This window comes from Callorhinchus milii, unplaced genomic scaffold (assembly GCF_018977255.1).
Source record: "Callorhinchus milii isolate IMCB2004 unplaced genomic scaffold, IMCB_Cmil_1.0 Scaffold5, whole genome shotgun sequence".
Classification (NCBI taxonomy): domain Eukaryota; kingdom Metazoa; phylum Chordata; class Chondrichthyes; order Chimaeriformes; family Callorhinchidae; genus Callorhinchus; species Callorhinchus milii.
Genome location: NW_024704746.1, coordinates 8,693,448 through 8,720,328, shown reverse-complemented (window position 1 = coordinate 8,720,328; position 26,881 = coordinate 8,693,448). Strand labels below are relative to the sequence as shown.

Here is a 26,881-nt window from a genome sequence, read left to right as displayed (position 1 = left end):
ATGAGGGAGGGTGAGGGGCAATATTAGTTACTGGAATAGTTGCCTCCTACAGTGAAAGGAAACATTATCTGAAATGTACAAGGAATTTTAAACAAAGCTAAATGCTCCTTAGACAATGCTATAGGGTTTCAAGAAAGATTTTCTATTTGAAACAACAACTTGCATTTATATAACACCCTTCAAGCAGGATAGTATCCCAGAGTACTTGTCAGTGGCGGAGCACAACACCAAGCCGGCGGGAGGTGACCAGGGTCGAAGAGAAAGGTCTTCCTCCATTAAAACCATTAGCTAATAGCTAGTGATCTGACAGTTCAACCTGGATTTGGGCATTTCTTGCTCATCCAGAGTCGCTCCTCCCTGCTCAATGTCTACCATACACATGGTAATATTCTCTCATTAATAGTATGCTGTAGAAACCTAGCTTCATTAAATCAATTGCTTATTCTGGTTTCAATTCCTTTTAAACTTTTTTCTGCACAGATGAATAACATTTGCAGTACAAAAACAAGAGAAATGTTTTTTCAAAACATAACAAGTAAGTAGGGGGTTACAATTAAGGCCTCATGATACGCATGATTAGTGATATCCTAGAACTAAGTATCATTTGAGTACAGCATAGTGTAACCATTTGAAAATGAACTATAGCACTTCATAATCAATGCTGAAAGTTCTCAATAGGCTCACACGCCCTGCTGATCGTAGAAATCTTTGCAACACAAAAGAAATGGACCCACCGTACAGGAACAACAGATGATTGAAGTTAGAATCACAATAATCCTTGCATTTGATATAGCTCCTTATCACGTCATTGTCCTCCCACCTCAACCTTCAAGGCCCTGTCCTTGAGTGGTTTAGGTCCTACCTCTCCCACCGTCTTCATTTTGTTTCCACAAATGGCTTTTCCTCCACCCCCCGCACTGTCTCGTGCGGTGTCCCTCAGGGCTCTGTCCTCGGTCCCCTCCTCTTCACCCTCTATGTGCTCCCCCTTGGTAACATCATCCGCAGACATGGGGTTAACTTCCACATGTATGCGGATGACAGCCAACTCTACCTTTCCTCCTCTACCCTCAACTCCACGACCACCGATGTCCTGACAGCCTACCTGTCTGACATTGAGTCCTGGACGAGATATAACTTTCTCCAGCTCAACGTGCGCAAAACTGAGGCCCTCCTGATTGGCTCACGTCAGCGCCTCCGCACCTCTGGCGCTGACAGCATCAGCATCCAAGGCTGCACTCTCCACCTCTCAAAGCCGGTCAGGAACCTCGGTGTTCTGTTCGACCCTGAGCTGTCCTTTCTTCCTCATATCCGCGCCACAACTGGCACCGCCTTCCATCACCTCCGAAATATCGCCAGACTACGGCACTACCTCACCCCTCACGCTGCTGAAACTCTGGTCCACACCTTTATCACCTCAAGGCTGGACTATGGGAACTCTCTCCTCGCCGGCCTTCCCGCCACCTCCCTCCACACTGCAGGTCATTCAGAACTCTGCAGCTCGTGTACTGTCCCGCACCAGTCACCGCGACCACATCACTCCCACCCTCGCTCGCCTCCACTGGCTCCCCATCCCCCAGAGGATCGAATTCAAGATCCTCATCCTCACCTACAAGGCCATTCACGTCCTTGCTCCCTCCTACCTCTCCGACCTACTATCCCCCTACCTACCTGCCCGTACCCTCCGTTCCTCTGGCTCCGGTCTGCTCCACATCCCCCGCCCCAACCGCCCTACCATCGGTGGCCGGGCCTTCAGCCAATCAGCCTCTAAGCTCTGGAACTCTATCCCCCAGTGCCTTTGCCGCTTCCTCCCTTTCCTCCTTCAAGGCCGGTCTCAAGACCTTTCTCTTTAACCGTGCCTTCAGCTCCCCTCTCGACTCTCTACCCCTCCTCGCTCCCTCCCTTCACCCTGACCATTTCCCCCCTGCTCGGGTCCTGACCCAACGGTACAGCGCCTTGGGACGTCCTCCTGACGTGAAAGGCGCTCTATAAATGGAATCTTGTTGTTGTTGTTGAAACGTCTTAAAAGTGCTTCACAGAATGTAAAGTGAATTGACTGCATATTTTGTGGAGGAAACACAGCAGCCAATTACAACAAGCAGTGTGCCCAAATAGTCATGGATTGAGTGACCAATTATTATTTTATTTTTGAAGGGTTTATTATCCCTGGGAAGCGATCTGCCAATCGACTAGCAACCAGGTTCCTACTTGTTGCTAGGTAAACAGAGGCATGTGAAGTAAGGAAACTTGCCTAAGGTTTTGCCCTGCCCAGGAATCAAGCACGAGTCCTCTCGCTTGCACTCAAGGTGAGTTCTCCAACCAACACCCTACAGGACTCCACATCTACCTCTTAGCAGGTTTTCCTTTTTCAAGGACCTAAAGTTCAGATTTGTTATGAGCATTTCTATGCGCAATGCAGATTTTTTTTCAATCAGAAGAAAGTGTTTCATTTTTTGTTAGGGTAATACTAAGAAAATCCAGGGGAGAGTGACTTTATCCAGGTTTCAAAATAGTGCTCTACAAGCGGATAAGAAGCAGTATGTTGTAACCGAGCGTGCAGGATAACAGAGAGCTCAAGTGCTCAGGATTTATTTTGGGACCTTTCGCAAATTGGAACTCTTCTCTCAAGTCCTAAAAGTGTACTGAACTGCAAGATCTCCTGGAATGCAGTCAAAGCAAATTAAACAAAATTGGACTATATTCACATAGTGCAATTAATTGGGATTTCTGGGATAATTTAACTGTTTGCGATATTCATTCCATTAATGAATATTTTCCCCAGGTGATACGTCGAGAGGAAGGAATTATTTTTGAATTTGTATCAAAAGTTGTGGTTGTATGAAATGAATTTGTTTTGACAAGAGATCAAAGGAGAAATCACAAAAGCAGGTCACAACCTGAAGCTTTAGACTATCTTTCTCCTTCAGATACCGATAGATCTGCTGAACATTTCTTCTGGCTTTATGTTAAATGTATCACTTGGAACAGTGCTAAGCTGAGTTGAGATCAAACTACAAATGAAATAATTTGACTGGTAGAAAACAAATATTTTCTTTTCAAAGGAATCAAATATCTATAGCTTGAAGAAATGTTTGAGAGTATTATACTAAATATTATCAACACTCATCTGAAGAGCTTAGAGGCGGTTAAGAAGTACCAAATTTAGAAGCAATAGATCAACCTCTCACAAATCTGCAGAATGTTTTGAGGACCTAAGCAACTAAATGAGGATGTAATTGGATCCAGTGGATATAATTTACTTGGATTGAAAGCATAAGACAAAATTCCATAAGTCGTCTAAAGGTAGTAGTGGTAATTGTGCTGGGTAGATTGAAAACTGGCTTAAGCTTCAGCCAAGCAAATGGAAAAACACAATCGGACAAGTTAATGTATAGTTAATAACACTCTCAAACCACACTCTTCAACCTTGCTTTCGGTCACCTCTCTCTCACCACCTTTCTGGCTTGACTTCAAGCCCACGCTGCTGTTAAGTGCTCCAAGAAGCTACCCGTGTAAAGTTGCAATATAATGCAAGTTGTTGTTGTTATTTATTGCCTGAACAGAATGAACTTAATGGATAAAATGTCCTCTCATTTGTGTTCTTACGATACAAGGCAATTTCTTCCCAACTCTGTGCATATCTTTCCCCTCTCCCGTTCTGCCTAGAGGGAAAAGACAGTTGGGTAGTTGTTTAGACAGAACTCAACACACACAAACCGCATAAAGTTAAGAAAACATTCCATTCTCTTACAATTTCTCGTAGGGACAAGCTTGATGGTTGGTCTTGTAAGCCTACTACTTTTCAGTGATCTTTCCAATCTCCACAAATCCGTGGTAAAAGATAATTGCTTGTAAAACACTGAGCTATCATTCAAAATAATGCATTTCATTTTCCACTGCCCAATATGCTCTCCTGTATGAAGGGCACTAAACAAATAATAATAATAATAATCCTTGCATTTGATATAGCGCTTTTCACGTCGGGAGGACGTCCCAAAGCGCTTCACAGAACACACTGTAAAGTGAATTGACTGTATATTTGTGGGCGAACGCGGCAGCCAATTGCGCACAGCAATGTCCCACAAACAGTCGTAGATTGAAAATGACCAATTTATTATTGTTTTGGGTTTTTGGAGGGATTATTATTAGGCGTGTGGAGTAAGGAAACTTGCCCAAGTTTTCGCCCTGCCGGGAATTGAACTCAGGTCTCTCGCTTGCAAAGCGAGTGCTCTAACCACTGAGCTACAGGACTCCAACTGCAAGTTATTGCAGTTGTTAGAAAAAATATAACAAAACACATTCCTGAACAAATCATGCAAAACCTGCCCTGATTACATAGAATATGTGACCAGAGTTAAAGATCAGTGGAATTCATTTGCCACCATTCTGGAATCATATTAGTTCTAGATCAAAGTAGAACTCCATCCCAGTTACTCCCCCTCGCCTCATCCCTTGCCTCCTTCAGCACCCATCTCAAGACCCTCATCTTCCACCATGCCTTCAGTCACCCTCCTAACCCTAACCTCCCTCCACCCCTCCTGATCTCAACCACCAGCTCAGGCCCAGACCCCCGACTGTCCAGCGCCTTGAGACGTCCTCCTGACGTAAAAGGCACTCTACAAATATAATTTGTTGTTGTAGTAGTATTTTGGTGCAGTTAATGCATTGGAAGGCAACATTAAAAGTATTACCTAGATTGAGTTTCTTAAAAGGGAATGGACAGATTCTGAACAGAAATAACTGGTTTATTTCTTAATTCCATTATCCAACATCAGTACTACTTTCCAAATGCATTGATTCCAGTACAACAACAACAACAAGATTCCATTTATAGAGCGCCTTTCACGTCGGAAGGACATCCCAAGGCGCTGTACAGTTGGGTCAGGACCCGAGCAAGGGGGAAATGGTCAGGGTGAGTGGAGGGAAGGGAGGGAGCGAGGAGGGGGTAGAGAGTCGAGAGGGGAGCTGAAGGCACGGTCAAAGAGAAAGGTCTTGAGACGGGCCTTGAAGGAGGAAAGGGAGGAGGCAAGACGAAGGCGCTGGGGGATAGAGTTCCAGAGCCTCGGGGCTGAGAGGCTGAAGGCCCGGCCACCGATGGTAGGGCGGTTGGGGCAGGGGATGTGGAGCAGACCGGAGCCAGAGGAACGGAGGGTACGGGCAGGTAGGTAGGGGGACAGTAGGTCGGAGAGGTAGGAGGGAGCAAGGCCGTGAATGGCCTTGTAGGTGAGGATGAGGATCTTGAATTCGAAGGTGAGGATGAGGAAGGTGAGGATACCTGGAGTATATATTCTTGCCACATATAAAACATTCGATAGCTGGGAGCACATCAAAAAACAGTAATAGAATTGCTCAGATGTTACCCACCTGGAGAGGAAAGCATAAGTCTGTTTAATATTTTGAACCACGAAATGTATTAGCTCCTTTACACATATGAAGTACTTTTATTAATTGAAAAAAAGTTGTAGAAGTAGCTGAGTATTAACTTTTCATATGTCCTCTTTTAGACAGATGAGAAACACATTGAAGAGTGCACAAATTGCCCCAAATGTCAAAAATATGGCACCAAACTGCAGCAATATGAATTTCTCAGTTCTTGGACAGAGATTAAGCTATATATCTGGTATACATTATTAAGCCAATTAAGGCCGTGTTTCATCCATTACTGTAGTCAAAGCAAATCTGTGTTCAAGGTCTTCATGAAGCTGAACTCATGTCTATTACTTGCCCATCATTACTCTCACTGCATTTTTGTTCGTGTTTGGAACTTGATCATCCTGGAAATAAGCCAATGTAACTCAAATACTTAAAGCAGAATATTGCCAATAAATCATAATTCCACTCCCAAATCTGGCAAGGTAATTCTCAAGCACTGTTTTCATTAGGAATCACTTTGCCCACACACATTAAAATGGAAGGTTTTTTTATGAAAGTGTGTTTCAGATCCAGATTATTTTGTAATTTCCTCCCCTTCCCCCTCTTTTCCTGTTCATTTATTTCCCTCTCTACCTGGACAGGTATTGGAGATGACATGGTGAGTGAACTTGAGCCAGGAAAAGATCTTAGGAGACGAGGAGAAGGGACACAGATGCTGTAGTAATTGGAAACAGCAGGGGGAAAGAATCTAGTGACCAGAAACGATTAAAAAGGCATCTGGGAAAATGTTGCCAAAAATAACAATGGAAGAAACAGAACAAAAGGAAGAAAGGCTACAGGTGAAAATAAGGGCATAAATTTAAGATCATTACTAAAAAAACAAGAGCAGAGCTTGAAAATTTTTTATTTAAACAGAGGGATATTATGACATGGAATGCCCTATTAAAAATGGCATTAAAAAAGCAGGCAACAGCTTTAAAAGGAAATCAGACAAATATTTGAAAAGGAAAAATATAAAAGGTTACAGGGAACAAGAAAGGGAGTGGTTCGTTCTTTCTGAGAACTAGCACAAGATCTTAGGAGACGAGGATGGGGGGAGTAATAATAATAAATTTTGCATTTGATATAGCATCTTATCACATCGTTGAAACTCTCAAAGTGCTTCACAGGATATACTGTAAAATGAATAGATTGTATGTTTTGTGGGCAAAATGCAGCAGCTAATTGCACACAGCAGTGTCCCAGAGTGGACTGAGTGTCAAAAATATTTTTTTCCTGAAGGGATTGTTATCCCCAGAAAGGAATGGCCTCCTTCTGCACTGTAAAATTGTATAATTATATAAGCCCAGGCAGGAACCAAGGTATCAGAGCAATCAACAAGGCACAACAGCAATGATTGGAACAAATGGAAGCTGTTGTTGTTTCTTTTTTGGAGAGCAGGCAGACAGGAACACATTATCATTGGTTTCTTCACTAGTAACAATTACTATAAAAGACGTGGCATAAGGTACAACATTTGCTCCTTGGTTACAAATGCACCAGAAATGAAAGGTTACCATAACTCAAAAAAGGAAAAGCTTTGAGCTTTGGTGAGGGGATGGGAGTGGAAGGAGGGAAAAGAAGAGAGGGCAAAGTAAACCCATTTTTAAAAGGGAAGTGGATATACTGGAATGCTGAGTTCACTTGAGCACTTGACCACTTGGTTCGGGCATGCCCTGCTGGAGAGCCAGACTTGCTCGGGTGGTTGTGAAGACGGGTTTCAGGTCTGCATCGTCTTTTGACAATTTGGGGCCTAGAAGAGTTGGAGCGTATTGAGGCTTGTCCGAGCAGACAGCCCTCTTTCCCTAAGTGGAACGCATTCGTTCTAATTCAGTTAATGGGTGTGAGCAGGCCTAATCTCGCTGACCAATTAAAAAAACATTTTCAAACGAAAAGCAAACAGGAAAATTGTGCTAATAAGATTAAGTTGACTGCAGGTTGATTTGGAGTCTCTCCTTGCATTGGCTGTAACATTATGTAATAATAATAATAATCCTTGCATTTGCTATTGCGCTTTATCAAGTTGTACGTCTCAAAGTACTTCACAGAATATATTGTAAAATAAATTGACTGTATATTTTGTGGGGAAAAGATGCCAGCCAATTGCGCACAGCAGCGTCCCACAAACAGTCATGCATTGAATGACCAAATTTTTTTTTTGGAGAGATTATTATGCTCGGATAATAATCAACTAACAACCGGGTTCCTACTTACTGCAAGATAAATAGAGGTGTGTGGAGTATGGAAATTTGTCTAGGGTTTCACGCTGTCCAGAAATTGAACCCGGACCTCTTGCTTGGGAGCCAAGCGTGCTGATCACTATGCTAAGGAACTCCACATTAATATGATGATTAAATAGATGGGTAAGAGATATTTAACAAGAAATTCAGCTGAGGGAATTGTCATCCTTACCCAGCTTTTCCTTCTTTTTCACCAGTAAATGGAAAATATTGCCACTTTCTGCAACAACTATAAAATATAAGGCACGGACGGGATCACTGCAGTGTAAGATGATCCATGTCTGTGTTACTAGGTTTGAACGTCTACATCAGCATCTGCATCTCTTTGGTACATTCAACCCATTTCTTGTGATGCTCAAAAGAGTCTCAAAGATGTGAAACTATAATCGCAATATCCATGAACAACACCATCAATAAAATAAGTGCTGAGAAACAGTCAACAATCCTGGCCTTTAAATACTGCATGGGTACAGTACCTGGTTTCACAGACAAAATTATACATTATAATAGTAAACCTCTAAATTTTACAACATAGTCTAGTGAGAAACAAGATCACAGGCACCATTTCTATACCATGGGCTCACTTGAATGTACTGAGGCTGTGCTGAGATAGCTGATATTACCAAGAGCAGGATCAGTACCACAGCTTTGGAGGCAGGAAGAGGCAGAAACTGCAGATCAGAGTTGTCACTGCAGATCACTACGCGATCATCAGATAGGATGCCTTCCAGCTGTTGAATATTTACAGATACTGACACTCAGTTTGGGCTCACACATTAAGATTGGCCATTGGGTTGCGATTTCTACAGAATCTTCAATGTCAAACTGTAACAAAGCACTTTAAAAAGTAATTGCTGTTCTATTTATTCACTCATGTGCAGGCAAATGGAGCAGCCATTTGAGCAAAGCAAGATCCCACAGCCATGGTGTGAATGACCGACTACAGAGGCCAAGACAGAGGGAGAAATCATTTGATTTTCACACAAGGTTATGTGATGCTAATAATGTCCACATAGGGTGGGCAGCCAGACAATTTGAAGTCTCTTTTGAAGGACAGTAAATCTGATAAAGCAACACTTTCCACCGGAGTGTTGGAGTGAAGTACCAGAGGGAATGTGGTGCTTGCAGGAACTGTATCCAGCATGAGTCTTCAGGAGGAGTGAATTGACAGGTGGAGAGGGAAGGGATGGAGGGAAAGGCGTGTGTCTGGAAGGGAAAGAGAGGTGAAAGTGCATCTTAGTGCAAACCTCCAGGCTTGGTGCAAGGAACTGAACAAGTAACAGCAAAACCATGTGGGTGCGGGATGGGTGGAGAGGAGGATCAATGAAAAGAAGAATGAGGAGAAATAGAGATGAGGTGGAGGGAGAGGTTGAGGGAGAAAGGGGAGAGATAGAGAGATGAAGTGATGGGGGTGGGGAGTGATGGGTGGGGAGAGATGGAGTGATGGAGTAGGGGCAGAGATGGAGTGATGGGAGAGGGAGGAGAGATAGAGAGATGGCTAGAGAGGAGAGGTGGAGTGATGGAGAGTGGGGAAGATAGAGAGGGGGATAGAGAGGGAGGAGGAGTGATGGAACAACAACTGCAACAAAAAGGGAGGTGGAGTGATGGAGAGTGGGGAGGATAGAGAGGGGGATAGAGAGGGAGGAGGAGTGATGGAACAACAACTGCAACAAAAAGGGAGGAAGAGGGAGAGCGAGGAGGAAAGATGGGAGTGATGGAAGGAAGGAGGAGAGATAGTGATGGTGAGAGAGGAGAGATGGAGAGGGGATGAAAGGCAGAAAGCAAGAGCCTATTAGCTATCAGCAGCCAAAGGGACTCGCAGACAGACAGCAACGAGTCCTGGTGGGGGTTCCCGTTGACATGACAACAACACCCTCTCTCCCCCCACCCCCCCTCCCCACAACAACCCCTCACCCCCAAACCCACAGGAGTCACTCAGCGCCGCGACACCGACCTCTTCAAATAGCGGGCGTCCTCGGTCTGCATGTCTGCGGGGTCGGTGCTGGGGTGGGGGGGGGGCCGGGGCTGAGCACAGGGCAGGGCCGGGGGCCGGGGGCCGGGCACTGGCTTTGTTGTGTCGGCGCCGCCCGTTACTACGGGCAAGTGTACACGTCCCACAATACTGCGCGGCGCCGACCGAGACGCGAGACCCGAGAGGAGCGGCGCTGCTCCACCCACAGCGCCCCCTGCCCGGCTCCCGGCCGCCACTGCTCTCTGCTCACCGCCACCGCCGCCACCACCACCTTCTCGCCTCCACCGACAGAACGACGTTTGCGTTAGAGCGCCTTTCGCGTCGGGAGGACGGCTCAGAGGCAGTCAGTGTTTCGGACCCGAGCTGTGGGGGTGGGAGGGGGGTGGGGATCGGGTTCAGGGAGGTTGGAGTGGGGTGGGTGGGTGGGGTGGGGTGGTGGTGGGGGGAAGGAGGGTGACCGAAGGCACTGTGGAAGAGGAGGGTCTTGAGATGGGTCTTGAAGGTGGTGAGGGAGGGGACGAGGCGGAGGGACTGCCACAGGGTGGGGGCAGAGTGGCAGAAGTCCCGCCCGCCCGCCCGCAAAGGGTGGGGCGGGCAAGGCGGGGAACGTGAAGCAGGCCCGGAGCCCGCCGAGCGGAGGGAGCGGGCAGGGCGGTGCGGGGGGGGGGGGGGGTTAGGAAGTCGCAAGGGTAAAGGGAAGCTAAGGCCATGGGGGGCTTTGAAGGTGAGGACCAGGATCTTGAATTTGAAATTGAAAAGGATCTCCTTTGTGTGGAGGTCGGACGAGAATGGGGGTGATTGGGTGATCGGGTTTCACGCCCAGTTGGGCTTTTTTGTTGTTGTTGTTGTTTCTGTGCGTGGAAAACGGCTTTGGATGGGTGCCTGATTTTTCTTATTGAAACGTGCCAAACATTTTTTTTTCTTGAAGACCTTTCCTTACACAATAATTTGGTCATTCAGTCGACGACTGTTTGTGCGCAATTTGGTTGCTATGTTTTGCCCCCAATGTATACAGTCAACTCACATTACAATATATGATGTGAAGCGCTTTGAGACTTCTCAATGACACGATAAGGCACTATATCAAATGCAAGGATTATTATTATGAGTTTCAGAAGCACTAACGTAAATTGACCACTCTGCTACCCATAGGAGGCAAGACATAATATTTGGCTACTTTTGTGCCTAGTATTTGATTGTTTTTGGGCTACAAACAATATTTTAATTTCTGGTAATCCCATCCTCCACCCAGCTCCAGATCACCCCACCCACCCCCCACCCATCCTTTGGCAGGTGCAACAACACCTTGCACTTGTACAGCTCCCCTTCATGCAGGCGAAGTTCCGTCTTGGCGCGCTGCACATAATAATAATAATCCTTGCATTTGATTTAGCAATCCTATCCTCTTTCCCCAATCCCTTTAATATTTTTTCTCAAATATTCATCAAATTGTTTTTTATATTATATTAGGTACTTTACTGTACTACCATTTGTGCTGAAGTATTCTACATTCTAGCAATGTTTTATAATAATAATAATAATAATCCTTGCATTTGATATAGCGCTTTTCACGTCAGGAGGACGTCCCAAAGTGCTTCACAGAACACACTGTAAATTGAATTGACTATACTTGTGGGCGAACGTGGCAGCCAATTGCGCACAGCAATGTCCCACAAACAGTCATAGATTGAAAATGACCAATTTATTATTGTTTTTGGTTTTGGAGGGATTATTATTAGGCATGTGGAGTAAGGAAACTTGCCCAAGGTTTCGTCCTGGCTGGAATTGAACTCAGGTCTCTCGCTTGAAAGCGAGTGCTCTAACTACTGAGCTACAGGACTCCAACCTACCCATAACCTTTATGCATGATAATGTCTTCCCTTTTATTTGGGTCATATAGTTTTCAGGGGAAGATCAGGCAGAGAGCAAGATCTCTCCACTGAAGAAGTGGAGAGACTTTCAGATCAAAGGTTGACCAAGCATACTGGCCAAATATGTGATCTGGACTCACAAAGAGTCACAAAACCCTAACGGGTAGGTTGGGTCCAGTAGGACAAACAACAGGAAGCTTACCAGACAGTGTTCACAATGGAAAGCTATGCAATTTTAGTGGGTTAAACTCCAGTAGTACCCCAATACGCAATCTGGGGACCCCAAGCCTTGGCTCTTGCCAACCTACGTCCAAAACTCTCCAAACTATGTCAACAGGAATCAACCCTCCAGAGAGAGAGAGAGTGGGCTTTCCACTCTCGACAAATGGGAAATTTCGACGTGTGGTTGACATACATGGAACTCCCAGTCTGAAATGGTGTCAATGATGGTTTTTCGCTGGTTGCAATTATCTAGATCACAAGCCCTATCAGCGCCTTGGGACGTCCTCCTGATGTGAAAGGCGCTAATACACATGTAATTTTGTATTGTATTGTAGAAAGAGGTCTAGGATGACATTACGGATGTACTGACTCATAGAGAAAAGGACTGATCCATTCTATTCACTCTAAAATGTAACAGCATATGGAGAACTACACTGAAATATCTTTTCTCCCTCGCTCTGCCTTTTCTTGCCACTTCTTGCCCATCACTTTGTCAAACACTTCATTTTCATTCTCAGAATACCTTATCAGTTGAGATTTCCAAATGCCTCTGTGCACTCCAGATGTCGGATATCTACTGTATTTCTCCTCTATTAAAAAAAAAGGAGTCACTCAATCATATTATTTCATGTTATTTCAATCATCCCTGAAACAAATACTGTACGTGAAGCAATGCTTCATCTGTAGAAATCTGTTTTTAATGCTCCTGGACGTAGGATAGTCGCCACGAGCGACAATTCCTTTAATCCTGCCCTGCACTTGGGATCAAATGCAACGCAGAACCACACAAGTGCCATTCATTGCATTGCATGAAGCGTAAAAAAAAGCCCGGGCTAAAAAAANTGCGATTCGGGAGTGGATAAATCGCGAGGCGAGAGGCAGGAGAGGTTTCAGCACCTGCGTGGGGGGGAGAACAGGCTGGTGGTCAACATCGGCGCTCCGCACTGCAGCGGCAGAGCAGAGAGGCGCTGTGCTGTGCTGTGCTGAGCTGGGCTGGGCTGAGCTGTGCTGGGCTGTGCTGGCTGGGCTGGGCTGGGCTGGGCTGTGCTGGGCTGGGCTGTGCTGGGCTGAGCTGTGCTGAGCTTGTGCTGAGCTGAGCTGGGCTGAGCTGTGCTGGGCTGAGCTGTGCTGAGCTGTGCTGGGCTAAGCTGTGCTGGGCTGTACTGGGCTGTGCTGAGCTGGGTTGTGCTGAGCTGTGCTGGGCTGAGCTGTGCTGGGCTGAGCTGTGCTGAGCTGTACTGGGCTGAGCTGTACTGGGCTGTGCTGAGCTGGGCTGTGCTGGGCTGTACTGGGCTGAGCTGTACTGGGCTGTGCTGAGCTGGGCTGAGCTGTGCTGGGCTGTACTGGGCTGAGCTGTACTGGGCTGAGCTGGGCTGAGCTGTGCTGGGCTGTACTGGGCTGAGCTGTACTGTGCTGGGCTGAGCTGGGCTGTGTGATTGCCTGGACAAGGTGCTGGGAACCCGGGTGCACAGACAGAGACAGACAGACACACACACACACAGAGAGAGAGAGAGTGCATCTGCGATCTGGGAAAGTCAGGCACAACATGGGGGAAACCACAGAGGAGTGGAAAGGAGCCCATTACGCTTTCAAGTCGCGATGGGGTGCGACATACGACGAGTTGTGCCGCTACAGCATGTCTTTCGATCTCCACAAAACCATCAGGAGTGACTTCTTTGAGAGCTACCTCTTTTTGCTGGAGAACCTGCCTTTGGGTGAGTTCCCGACTGGGGACCTTCGGGGTCTGGTTACATCCATGGGGGTGAGCTGATTAGGGAATGCAGAGTTTCCGTTTTATTGTAAGCTTATCCAGAAATAATAATAATATTCACAATAAGGTCAAATGTGTTTCTGATAACAGAATTCTCTTTTTTTACAAAATGGAACAAATACTGCAGGGAAAATTATTTTGAAATGATAATGGAAGTGCAGGGGAATTGATTGGGAGAGCAAGCACAGGCATATATGGCTATGGGGGGGAAATTCCACTTGATAATAATAATAATCCTTGCATTTGATGCAGCACCTTTCATGTCATTGAGACGTCTCAAAGCGCTTCACACGCTAGATTGTAAAGTGGATTGACTGTGTATTTTGCGCGCCCAATGAGGCAGCCAATTGCGCACAGCAGTGTCCTACAAACTTCCGTGGAGTGAGTGATCTATTTTATTTGGGGGATTGTTGACCAGCACACAGGGTGAAACGCCCTTCTCTTTTCAAATAATGCCATGTGATCTTTAACGTCCACTTGAATGTGCAGACTGGACCTCGGTTTAACGTTTCATCTGAAGGACGTCACCTCTGACGATTCAGCACATCCCCAGCACCGCAATGGAGTGTCATCTTAGACTATGTGTTTCCAAGTCCCAATGTGGGGCTTGAATCCACAACCTTCTGATTCAGAGATGAGAGTGCTACCACTGCACCAGGCTGACAAAATTTGGAAAATAATAATCCTTGCATGTGATATAGCGCTTTATCACGTCTTCGAGACGTCTCAAAGCGCTTCACAGAATATACTGTAAAGTGACTATGAATTCAGTCTGTCAGCCTGGCTCATTTGATAGCACTGTCGCCTCTGAATCAGAAAATTGTGAGTAAAAATGCCACACTTTAGGACTTTGAACTCACAGTTTAAGCCAACAATCCAGTGCAGTGATGGAAAGCACTACATTGTTGGAGGTGCCGTGCTTTGGTTGAGATGTTAAATAGAAGCCCCGTCTGCCTGTTCGGATGGGTGCTAAAGATCCCATAGTACTATTTGAAAAGAGAAGGAAGTTTCTTCCAAAATCCCCCAAATAAAATTGGTCAATTCACTTCATGACTGTTTGTGAGTCATTGCTGTGTGTGCAAATTGGTTGTTGTGTTTGCCTGCAAAATGCACAATCCCTACATTTGCAGTGGATTCTGTGAAACACTTTTAGATGTTCTCCCGATGTGAAAGATACTATATCAAAGGCAAGGATTAGGTAAGATATAGGATAAGACTTATTACATTTACTCTTAGTTTTGAAGATATTTTTCTGCAAGTCTTAAAAGAAGATTCAGAAAAGCGATTTCAAAATTAAGTCTGTATTTAAAGATTTGACAAATTCTAGATGCTCTGAAAAGCTAAGAATTTAAATCTAGACCTGGGTGGAATTTTTATCCCTTATGGGCCAAATGGCTTATTTCTGCACTGTAAATTTCTGTGAGACTTTTTGCCATATTGGTAGTGCTAGATCACAAATGGATATACATGTTTTTGAAATGAACATTGCCTGAATCTCTCAAGGCACCAATATTTCAGCATCATAGATCACTAGGCAGATAAAATAGAGGGTGTACAAATAGATAGCAGCACTGAGCTTTAAGATCCACAAAAAGCAGACACTATAACTGTATCATATCCCAAACTGCTCTATTGACTATGTCTCTTAGCACAGAGTTATTGTAGTATGTTGTATCACAGCCATGTACCCACTCACTTCTTTGGATGTTACGTGAAGCAAACTGGGAACAGAGATTTTTCCCACTTGGCTCCAGTTAACCCTGAAAGCCAAAGCCCTAAGGAGCAGGATATTTTTAGCTAGGCAAGCAACGGGAAGGCTGCCAGACACTGCTTTTAATGATAATATTCAGTTCAACTGGTTGAATTCCAGCATTTGCCCAATACCACAGTGTGGGGTTCCCCAAGCCTTGGCTCTCGCCAACCTGAGCCCAATTCTCTCCAGAATCAAGTAAGCAAAGTAGGTTCCGCTGGGGAGAGCGGGCACATTCCGTTCTACACGCAAGGAAACTTCCATGTGTTGGTGCTACGCATATGTGGACTTCTTAATCTGGTTTGGATTCTCTTAAACATGGTGATGGATTTCTCCATGTGTCAGATACCCGGCCGACCAAAAATAAAACCCAGAGGGACGGTAATTGACATAACGAATACCGTTTTCTTTGCTGGTTCATCGCAATCAGGTGTTAAACCCTTCCACTCCACCATTGCTGGCCACTGTTTCACCCACTACACCCCCGATGCTTTGGAACTCTCTCCCTCAATCCCTCCGCCTTGCCCTCTCATTCCCCCTCTTAGATCACGACCAAAGACTTTCCTCTCTGAATGTGCTTACGTTCAGCTTCTCCCTCTCCCCATTCGGCATCAGGCTCCGCTACTGCTAAGTGCTCTGTGATTCTGCTCCACCTGAAGAGTGCTATATCAGTGCAGTTGTTATTGTTAGCATACTTTCCAAACATTAGTTCTGCAACACCTCTTATTTAAAATATTAAACTAGCAGGTATCTGCAGAAGAGTCCGTTCCTCTGGGGAGAGCGGGCACATTCCTTTCCAGACACAAGGAAATTTCCATGTGTTGGTGGTACACATATGTGGAATTCTTAATCTGGTTCGGATACTCTTAAGCATGGTAATGGATTTCTGCATGTGTCAGGCACCCGGCTGACCAAATTAAATCCCAGAAGAAGAGTATTGCATTTGACATAATGTATATCTTTTTCTTTGCTGATACATCACAATCAGGTGTTAAATCCTTCTGTGAATGTCATCACAACTGTTTTTCAGCTGTCGTACATTAATGTTCTTGCTTCACTCACGGTAACTCGTACAATGCTGCTATTACCATTGAGTTAGTGATGCTATTTTTCCATGATTTTTGACAAGACAAGAGCAAAATATTTATTGTTGGCAATCGTAGGTACTCACAAGCAAAATCTGGGAGCCATTATGAGCTGCGTATATGCCCAGTGACTGAAATGTGAATGCATCCCACACACTTGGCTGGCTGACAATCCAAGGCAATGCCTTGAGCACATGTTTCGGTCATTGAGTGCACTCTGTATAGCACAGTGAAAGATGCAGTGAAGATGCTTCAATGCCATCATCATATCTCAAGGTTAAGGAGATACACATCCGCTCTCCCTGGTTGATCAGCCCCTTGGCTTCACCATCGGCAGCCACTCTTTCAGCCACTATGCCACAATGCTTTGAATTATCTCCCTCAATCCCTCCACCTTGCCCACTCTTTCCCCTCTTTTAGATCACAACCGATGACTTTCCTCTTTGACCGTTCTTACAAGTGTAAGTTGTTGTTGTTAGAATAGTTTCCAAACATTAATTCTGCAACACCTCTTATTTAAAATATTAAACTAGCAGGAATCTGCAGAAGAGACAGAGTAATTCCACAGTTAAAGATAGTAACTGGGATTCTTAAAGCTCCTGCATTTTTCTTATCTATCCCTGACACCTAACTTCAGTGCTTTGGGATGTCCTCCCGACATGAAAGGCACTCTATAAATGTAATTTTTTTGTTGTTGTTATCTAACCTGTGAGGATAATAGACTTATAGTCTCAAAAAACTCAGCATTAAATACAGCTCCTGCTCAAGGCAATTCACTCACACATGTATAATCTGGGATTGTGGAAAAAATGAACAAGATAGTCAGCTTCGAAAACTGGTTACGAAGAAGGTGTGCAGAAGGGAATCAAGTTTGTGGATTACTGGGAAACACAACCCTTTCCCAACCCCTCTGCACCACTATCGGTGGCCGATCCTTCAGTCATAATGTCCTTCACCTCTGGAATTCCCTACTTCTATCCTCCTCCTTGCCACCTCTCCATTTGTCTTTAAAAAGGTGGTCAACTTTTTTTAGATGGCCAACAAAATCATCACAGAAATGTTTTTGTCAGCTTGGCTCAGTTGGTAAAGACTCATTTCTTGGTCTAAAGATTGTGGGTTTAAGGGCTACATAGGACATGAATTAATTGTTAAGGTTGTGCATTACTCGGTGAATAATGCTTTGTCAGAGGTACAGTACTGTCCTTTGAATAAGATGTTAAACTGAGGTCTGCCTCTTTTTCAGGTGGCTCTTAAAAATACTTGTGACATTATTTAAGAAATCAGTTTTTCCCAGTGTCCTAATGCTCCAAAATAATGTATCACTCACCCGATTGCTGTTTGTGGGACTTTGGTGATCCAAATGCATAAGTAAGCTCACTAACCTAAGGTCTTGATTGCTTGGAAATCGAGCTTGGATCCTGTTACTTGTGAACCGAGTACTCTAACCACTACGCTACGGGAATCCACTCCACTGACAGTGATGCCATTATTGTGGTTGCACACACCATCTACGTTCATGCCCATGACCATAGCCTTCAGATGTTACATGGGCTGCCCTGGGGTATAGGAACTAGCAAATCCTGTGGGTTTAAGTCCCAAATCAGGACTTTGAACTCGTAGTCTAGGATGACACTTCAGTTCAGTGCTGGGGAGTGTTATGGACGGTACTGTTCTTTAGATGAAATGTTAAAGTGAGGTCCTGTCCCCCAGGTGGATGTTAAAGATCCCACAGCACGATTCAAAAAGAGAAGGAAGTTTCTCTTGGTGTCCTGACCAGCAATTCCTTGGTCGTTCACTTCATGGCTGTTTGTGGGGCATTGATATGTGCAATTGACTGTTGTGTTTGCCTACAAATACATAATCACTACTCTTTACAATAAATCCTTTGAAGCGCTTTGAGACATTTTGATGACTTTAGAAGGCTCTATATCAAACAAAAGAATTATTAGTTTACTTGGTAAACACTTAAGCACCAACACCCTGTCCCATCAGCTAGCTACGTTAAGGTTCTTTTGAGCTATTGCCCTGTGGAACAACTCACTTACACTGAATTGACTGTGATGTTCTGCAATAAGAGGCACAACGGAAAATAATGCAGTAAAGAAGTGTGTTCAATAAAGATCCAAAAACTGAAACATTACACAAGAAGATCTACTTTGCAGGCCAGCACCACTGGGCAGCCTCATGTGGTTTTGCTGTGTGGATTGATGGAGCACTTCCATTTCGATGGCAGATTCTGTCTGCTCACATGGGGAGAGTAAAGCAAAGGGTTCAAAAATGAGTTTATAAAACACTTTCCTTGGAAAAACAACCATGCAGAGCTGGAGAACCCGAGCGATGAATCAATGCCAACCAACTTGCCAAGCACTCAACTTTCCCATCTCCTTTTTAAAGGTCAGGTTCATTTTTATTTCAGTGAAAAGTCCAGTAATCATTGGATTGCTTACCAGCACCCAGTATACTGAGGAAAATAATAATCTGTGCACTTGATGTAGCGCCTATAACAATGTCAAAATGTGTCATGAGTAATTGCTGTCAAGTGTAACGACTATATATTTTTTAGGCAAATATAGCAGGTAATTTACATACCACAAGGTCCCAAACAGTCGGGATGTAAACACAACAACAAAATTACATTTGTATAGCGCCTTTCACGTTGGGAGGACATCCCAAGGTGCTGGACAGTCAGTGTTTCGAACCCGAGCTGGGGGTCGGGATTGGGGATGGTGGAGAGCAAGGGGGGAAGCAGGGTGATCGAAGAGGAGGATCTTGAGATTGGTCTTGAGGGAGGCCAGGAAGAGGTGAGGCAGAGGGACTGCAGGATGCAGTTCCAAAGGGTGGGGCAGAGTGGCAGAAGGCCAGCCAGCCAATGGTGGGGCGGGCAAGGCGGGGGACGTGAAGGAGGCCAGAGCCCACTGAGCGGAGAGAGTGGGCAGGATGGTAGGGGGTTAGGGGGTCACAGAGGTAGTGGGGAGCAAGGCCGTGGAGGGCCTTGAAGGTGAGGACCAGGTGAGAAATAATCAATTTATCTGAAAGATTGTTGGCCAGCACAAAGGGTGAAACTCTCTTCTCTTTTCCAATAGTGTCACGGGATCTTTAACATCCACCTGAACAATCTGATCCTCAGTTTACCATCTCATCTGAAGGAAGCAAATTCTGCAGAGCTCCACTGTCGTGCTGCACTGCAGTGTCAGTCTAGATTGTGAGCTCAAAGTCCTGATGTGGGGCTTCATTTTCTAAGCATTTTCAAAGGAAAACATAATTATAGAGAATTTGTTATAGAGATTTAGAGAGACCAGAACACAGGCTTGTGATAGTCCATCTGACTCCTTCCCTCACCTCATTCAAGAAAAGAGACAACAAGGAGACTGAAAGGGAGAGAATGAGAAAGGAAAAGTGAAAGATAGAGAGGGTGGGAAAGATAGCAAGACAGCAAGGAACAAAGAATGAAAATGTTAAGTGACTAACTTGGTAAATAGGTTAGACTGTATTTTTATTTGTATTTTTTTTCCTAATTCCTTTTTCCAGTGAAACTGTTCACTTTGACCAGTGAAGTGATTCGGGGTGAAATGCAGTTTTACGCCAAAGCGAAACGTTTCTATGAAGAGGTACCAGCGACAGAGGAGGGGATGATGGGAGACTTTGTGGAACTGAACAGCTTAGACGTGGAGGCCTCCAGGGCATTCCTGAAGAAGTTTGTAGGAGTAAGTCCAATGCAATGGTTTACAGCCAGGTAGCCAACATTCATTGTATTGGCGCTAAATGTCTGGACCCTACGTTAAAATCAATACTGCTCTTAACGTAGAAGAAAGTGTCACTTAGCTCTAGGTCTCATTGCGGGAGCTAGTGCATTTCATTTACTTTTCAAATGATTCTGAATTTTGTGCACAAGTTAGGCAATGCCAATGTTGACGAATGGAAGACTTTTCCACTATTGAGCTCCCAATGTTGTCATCAGCCTCTTCCAGGTCAGTGTAATATGGGCTAGATATGGATTACACTTTCAAGAATTGCAGAAAAACATTTTTCTGCTCACCCAAGAAGATCTGATAACTTCGTGCAAGACAATGCTTTACAGACGAGAAGTCATTAGGAAGGTATTTCTGCAACCTCCACTACCCAAATGACAGTAGCGGAGTCCAGGAGCTGCAGATATTGACACTGTATAAAGTGACCACTCACTCGATAATGACAGGAAATTGTGTCAGAGTCATGCTGAGTTGGTTGGGATGTACAGTGCAGACTCGCCTGTTAACTCAGCGTTTGTCATTGACCAGGACTTGCAGCACATTTGGCTTTCTGATGGTTATTCGACATTTAGAAAATTATCCTTGTGGTTACGCTGGGGCAAATTCAATGTGGTTCAACCATGTGCACATTCATGTCAGTTGTTCCCATAATGGGTCCTTTCAGGTGTCGTGTCCAAAATAGTTTATTGACATTCAGTAAGTGCAGTGCTCTGTCAATATAAGTAGCTATGTGGTGTGTGTCAGTACAGGCAAAGTGTTGTACATTAGTGCTGTTGGTGCAGCTAAGGTGTTGCACATTAGTAGTCCATGCTCTGCGATCAGTAAATAACAACAAGATTGGATTTATATAGTGCTTTTCATAGCGGGGGACGTCACGAAGCACTGGGTCGTTGAGAGTTTGTACCCACGCTGGAGGTTGGAATTTGAAAGACAGGGCCGGGGGGGAAGATAACCAAAGACACAGTCAAAGAGGAAGGTCTTGAGATGGACCTCAAAGGAGGCGAGGGAGGGGGCAAAGCAAAGTCAGTCTGCGAATGGAGTTCCAGAAAGTGTGTTGGGGGTGGGAGGAGGGAAGGAGCTGAAAGTCCAACCACTATATTTATATAGTGTTGGGAAGAGTTGGAAGATGCAGTACAGGTAAGGTGCTGCACATCAGTGATGATTGTGCAGTGATATCCGCAATGGCCATCATTGTGTCTTCAATTCTGTCAGGGCCCAGGAAAGGCTGACACAGAATTCGCCCTGGACTGTGGCTGCGGGATCGGAAGAGTCTCCCGACAGGTCCTCCTGCCCGTCTTCTCCTCGGTGGACATGGTGGACATGATTGACAACTTCTTGTTTGCAGCTCCTTCTTACCTGGGAATGGGGGCGAGCCAGGTGAAGAACTACCACTGTTCTACCTTACAGGAATTCACTCCCGCCACTGGGATGTACGATGTTATCTGGATCCAGTGGGTAACCGGTGAGTCCCAGTCGGATTGCCCAGCAGTCAAGTCAACGCAATTATAATAATTATAATAATCCTTGCATTTGCATATAGTGCCTTTTCACGTCATAGTAACTTCTCAAAGTACTTCAAAGAATGTACTGTAAAGTGAATTACTTGTAAATTTTGTGGGCAAAAGAGGCAGCAGTGTCCCACAGATTCAACACTACCCATTTATAGGGCAGGTTTTATGTTTTATTCGGCCTGGTAAATATCAATAAAATCATTCAATAAATGTTCTTGTTGAAAGCAGCACAAGCGACTAATGGCGGCTTACAAACTAAGACATTTTGAGATCACGTTTCTCTACGCTGATTGGCGTCACTTCTTATTTATGTTGACAGTGTAAATTGGCCTCAGCATCTTGTAGGTGAAGAGAGGAGACAATCAGCTTAGGTTACCGCACGTGATTGTTCTCCTCACTCCTCGTCCTTACCTCCAAAAGCCTCTTACGTGGTGGTTTAAAGTCATGTAATTTTGCAATTCAAGCAATCAATCTGGCCACAAAACCCAACACTGAGGATCCATACTACTTTGAAAGCTTCAAAACCTGACATCTCCCAATCATACAACATCAAAATACTCTGCCGTGGTCAGGAATATCTTTGTGTATTTGTAGGTGTCGTGACAAGTGGAGGAGCTCAAATGACATCACACTGCTTCGAACCTGCTCTTGGATTCCACAGTACAGCAATAACAACTTGCATTTATATAGCTCCCTTCACGTGGGGTAGCGTCCTGGAGTGTTTGACAGTGGCCGAATCTGACCCCAAACCAGGGGGAGAGGGAGGGGGCAGGTGACTGTGAGCACGATCAAAAGGAAGGTTTAAAGGAGGGATTTGAAAGAAGGGAGACGGGGGCAAGGCGTAGGGATTGAGGGAGGGAGTTCCAGAGCTTCAGGGCATAGTGGCTGAAAGTACGGCCTCTAGTGGTGGAGCGGAGTGAGCAAGGGACAAACAAGTGGCCAGAGCCGGCCGAGCGGAGGCAGTGGGGGGTAAGCAAATCGGATAGATAGGGAGGTGCAAGAGCATGCAGTGCACAGTACACAGGTTTAAAGGTTTGTTACTGCTTTTTTGGTTAGCCTTGCCCAGCCAGAGCTGGGATTCACTTCTGCTGCCATGTGGGATAAAGCAAGGGAATGTTATCCAGGTTTTTGATGTTGGACGTTATTTTTTCCATGAGACCACTGAAAAGAGAAGGGAGTTTCTCCTGGTGTCCGGGCCAACAATCCTCCAACTTAATTGGTCACACATCTCATGGCTGTTTGGAGCTCTTTGTTGATGCATGTGGCTGTCACATTTCCTATTAATAATAATCCTTACATTTGATATAGTGCTTTCATATAAGGAGGACATCTCACCGTACTTCACAGGAGATACTTTAAAGTGTAGTGCTGTGTATCTGACAGGTGAATTTACCTACAAAAAAGTCACTACACTTTACAAAGAGTACTGTAAAGGTTTGCTAATAAAGTTCAAATTCTATCTTCATTGCAGGACACCTGACTGACAGAGACCTGATGGAGTTCTTAGCAAAATGCAAGAACAGTCTGAAGGACAATGGGGTTGTGATCATTAAAGATAATGTTGCTAGAAAGGGCTGCATCCTCGACCAAATGGACAGCAGCATGATCCGGGAGATCGAGATTTTAAGGAAGATCATTGCAAAGACTGGACTGGAGATCGTTTGTGTGGAGAAACAGCTGGATATCCCCGAACAGTTCATACCCTTGTGGATGATAGCCCTGAAGTAGGGATTCCCGTTGAACTCATTTTTCTAAATGTTATTGCATTACAAATGGTTTCTTTTTTCACCAGTTCCCATCCAATAGCTGCAGATAAACAAGAACACCAGGGCTCTAAACCGAACCCCTCTCGCAATCATTGACATGCGCTCATAATAATAATAATCCTTGCAATTCATATAGCGCTTTACCATATCATTGAAAGGTCTCAAAGTGCTTCACAGAATATATTGCAAACTGGATTGACTGAATTTTGTGGGTGAATCGCGGCAGCTAATTGCATAGAGTAATGTCGCACAAACAGCAGTGGAAGGAGTGACCACATTTAAAAAAAAAAAGATTTTGAGGGATTATAACCTCCAATTGACTAACAACCAGGTTCCTAATTACTGCTAGAGGTGTGTGTGTGGAGTAAGGAAACTTGTGTAAGGTTTTAACCTGGTCAGGAATCAAACCCAGGTCTTCTCGCTTGCGAGGCAAGTGCTCTAACCAATACTCTACACGACTTCTTCAAATCCCATTACCCAGGGTTTCTCTTCCTGCCTTTAAAAATGATCCCTTTGGCCGTGCCTGTGGTCAACACCCTTACGTTCCCTCTCCCTTTCTCCCTGCTCGGTGAATCCCCACTGTCATAGTTAACAAAAAAAATCTTAAAAAAAAACTGAAGGCTGATGTTAAGAATTTGTAAAAATGCAGACCAATCTGAAATGTAATGAAAATAGAGTAAATCTAGAGCCAGGTAGATTTTCTTTTTACCGTTCTTTCATTGAACTCAGCCCATTGTAACTAATAAACAGTAATGTACTAAGACAATAGAACTGGAGGACACAGGTTTGGAGCTGTAAAGGGCAATCTCAGGACTGATACCAGGAAGATTTTCTTTACTCAGAGGGTAATTAATGACTGAAAAGGGTTACAACGAAGGCCTGTAGAGGTCAGGACCCTGGAACACATTTCAAAAATCAACTCAAAATTGTGATCCTGCCCAACAATGCTACAGATAATACTGATGATTCATCTTATTTGTGGGACTTTGCTGTCCGCAAACTGTTTGCCACATTCACCACAGTCATCACGCTTTACAGTAAATTTTGTGAAGCACTTTGAGATGTCCTCCCGAGGTGAGAGGCATTCATGGCTTATTATTTATTAACAAATTCAAGTGATCAGTCACCTTGCTGGAATCAATGTTTAGAATTATTATGTTTCCAATACGAATTAAAAGCAAGGCTCCATCAGTATAGCATGTTGACAGTTAGCTAACCCGGCTGACTTAAATAGCTTCTTCAAGGCAAGACTAATCATTAGTACTCAATTAAACACTTCTGCTGCCAACCTTTGGGCCTCGGAGGATACAAAGTCAATCAGGAAGGAATTGCAAATCTGTTGCTTTTCGATAACCTTAACCAGTGAGTAGGAGTGAGGGGCGGAATTTGCTTGTTTTTTTTGTTTTTCAAGTCAGCACTGTACACCCAAGTGGAATTAGAGACACACACCCTATCTGCAATGCCATGATTCAATCATCAATCATAAGCCATACATGAATGCTACAACAGGCCTTAACTATTTAAGTGAAAGAAGATCTCATCTGCTCAAATGCAGAGCCTCCAAAATAGAATGACATTAATCACTGTCCATTTTCTCTGTCTAGCCCCCCCTCCCCAACGCAGGCCTTTGGAAAAACTCTTCTAAACCGTTGAAGCACTCTAACCATAAACTGCATTGGATTTTATGAAAAGGGGAAAAGGAGCTCCAACTGAGAGACACTTAACTTAATTTGGCGTGTGGTTTCCAAGCGGCTTCTTAAATTTCAACAGCTGCACAACTGCTGAATCTCAGGCTCTCCTGTGTGTCAGCTAAAGTGGACAATTATACTTCAGATGAGATCAGCAATCTCCCAGCGCCCCAAATAACATTGCCACAGAGCCTGCAGAGTAAACTCCAACCTCCTGCGCCACTAAGTGACAACACTCTTAGATGGTCAGGTGGGGTGTGAAAACTTTCCCTTTAACCAACCTTCCCCCCACCTCCTCTCGCCCCATCTCCTTCAAGAAAATCTAAATGATAATAAAGATCCTTGCTTTTGATATGGCACCAATTGCTTCAAAATGAATTATTGTCAAGTGTAGTGACTGTGTTTTCAGGCACACCAATTTGCAGCAGAACAATGTCATGTCCCGCAGTCAATATAATGCAGTTTACATTTATACAGCACATTTCACAGTTGGGAGGTGGCCTCAAAGGAAAGATGACTGAAAGTGCAGTCAAAGGGATAGATCTTGAGATGGGCTTTAAAAGTGGGGAGGGAGTGGTCGAGACAGAGAAACTCCAGAAGGGAGTTCCAGAGAGCAGGGGGCAAAGTAGCTGAAAGCTCATCCATCAAAGTTGTGGTGGAACAGGCGAGGCACATGAAGCAGGCCAGTGTTTGCCGCAACCAGTTTATCTGGAGGATTATTGGCCAGGACGGTTGGAGAAACTCCCTTCAAGTTTCAAATGGGATCTGAACAGGCAGCCAGTTTAAATTCAAAGTCTCATCCAAAGAATAACACCTAAAACCTTCCATCCAGACTGTCAGCCTGGATGGAGCTCTCTACGATGCGCTGATGTCCAGATGCAGGGCGTTATTATCATTTATTATTATTATTGACACCACAACCGTCTGACCCAGAGGCAAGAATGTTACCAATCAAGCCAGGCTGACACCCCATTGTCAAGCTGGTAGGCTTAACATGTTCAAGAAGGGGAAAAAAACCTTAACTTGACAGTAAAAAAAANTCATCACATTGTCCCCAAGAATCCCTGTAGTTGCTGGATTGCTGTGAGGATATGGCTTTCATTTGCAGAAAGTCTTGCAAAGTATCTGCCACCTCCGACGCATTTTAAGCAATTGACTTAACCAGGACCTGAACCCAAAGCTCAATGCAAAAACCACACTTGAACAATTTTTAGAGCACATGTGTGGTCACTTCTGCTATGCACATGATGAGTTTGTGGCCAACAGCCCCAGGAAACGATTCCCATCCTGCCCTCCCCACCCACCTCTCTCCCTCCCTCCCTCCCCTGCCAAGACACACATATGGTTGGCTGCTCAAATTTTTGCGCTGTGAAACTTATTTCTGCTTCGTGGTTTACCTTGTTCAGTGATGGTCCAATGAGTTTTAACTCAAGGCCTCCTTTGGTGATCGCTTAGTCTCGCCGAGCCATAAACTCAGCCTTGCTCTCGTTCACGAGTCATTCAATGGAACGTTCTATGTAAGTGTAAAAGCATGCTTTTACAGAGACTTTTTAAAAAATATAAGAACAGGCGCTACAAAATTGTTGGAGAATATCACTTTCTTCAATTTGAGAGATGTTCTGCAGGTCAGGAACCAAAAGGCCACAGTGCAGGACAGGGACCAAGGATGAACCCTGTCAAGCCCGCAATTCACTTTACTGCATATTCTATGAAGTGCTTTGAGATGTCTCAATGATGTGATAAGGTGCTGTATCAAATGCAAGGATGATGATGATTATTATTATGAAAAGGTCCCCAGTCTTGGATTGAGTGACCAAATTATTTTGTTTTTTTTCTTGAGGAATTAT

General features: G+C 44.6%; 2 protein-coding genes across 3 annotated transcripts in view; one reads left to right on the top strand and one right to left on the bottom strand.

Moving 5' to 3' along the window:
- kifap3a (kinesin-associated protein 3a) overlaps positions 1 to 9,653 on the bottom strand; it is a 93,907-nt gene extending 84,254 nt beyond the window's left edge. For both annotated transcript variants that reach the window (XM_042335401.1, XM_042335402.1), the window contains exon 1: positions 9,604 to 9,653. In XM_042335401.1, the coding sequence (XP_042191335.1) occupies positions 9,604 to 9,635 (32 nt within the window). In that variant the 5' untranslated portion in view covers positions 9,636 to 9,653. The remainder of the gene's footprint in view (positions 1 to 9,603) is intronic.
- A 3,460-nt stretch (positions 9,654 to 13,113) lies between these two features.
- On the top strand, positions 13,114 to 25,393 carry ntmt2 (N-terminal Xaa-Pro-Lys N-methyltransferase). The gene is made up of 5 exons (XM_007895552.2): positions 13,114 to 13,429; positions 19,849 to 20,024; positions 21,282 to 21,531; positions 23,052 to 23,304; positions 24,951 to 25,393. The coding sequence occupies exons 1-5, from the start codon at positions 13,261 to 13,263 to the stop codon at positions 24,997 to 24,999; spliced, it is 897 nt and encodes a 298-aa protein (XP_007893743.2). The 5' UTR covers positions 13,114 to 13,260; the 3' UTR covers positions 25,000 to 25,393.
- The last annotated feature ends 1,488 nt before the right edge of the window (positions 25,394 to 26,881 follow it).

Bases quoted from the DNA above. Each gene is read 5' to 3' on its own strand.
- ntmt2 (XM_007895552.2), top strand. From the start codon at position 13,261: ATGGGGGAAACCACAGAGGAGTGGAAAGGAGCCCATTACGCTTTCAAG. The intron at 13,430-19,848 runs GTGAGTTCCCGA...TCCTTTTTCCAG, and splicing joins GCTGGAGAACCTGCCTTTGG to TGAAACTGTTCACTTTGACC. The intron at 23,305-24,950 runs GTAGGGATTCCC...TTCTCTGTCTAG, and splicing joins TTGTGGATGATAGCCCTGAA to CCCCCCCTCCCCAACGCAGG.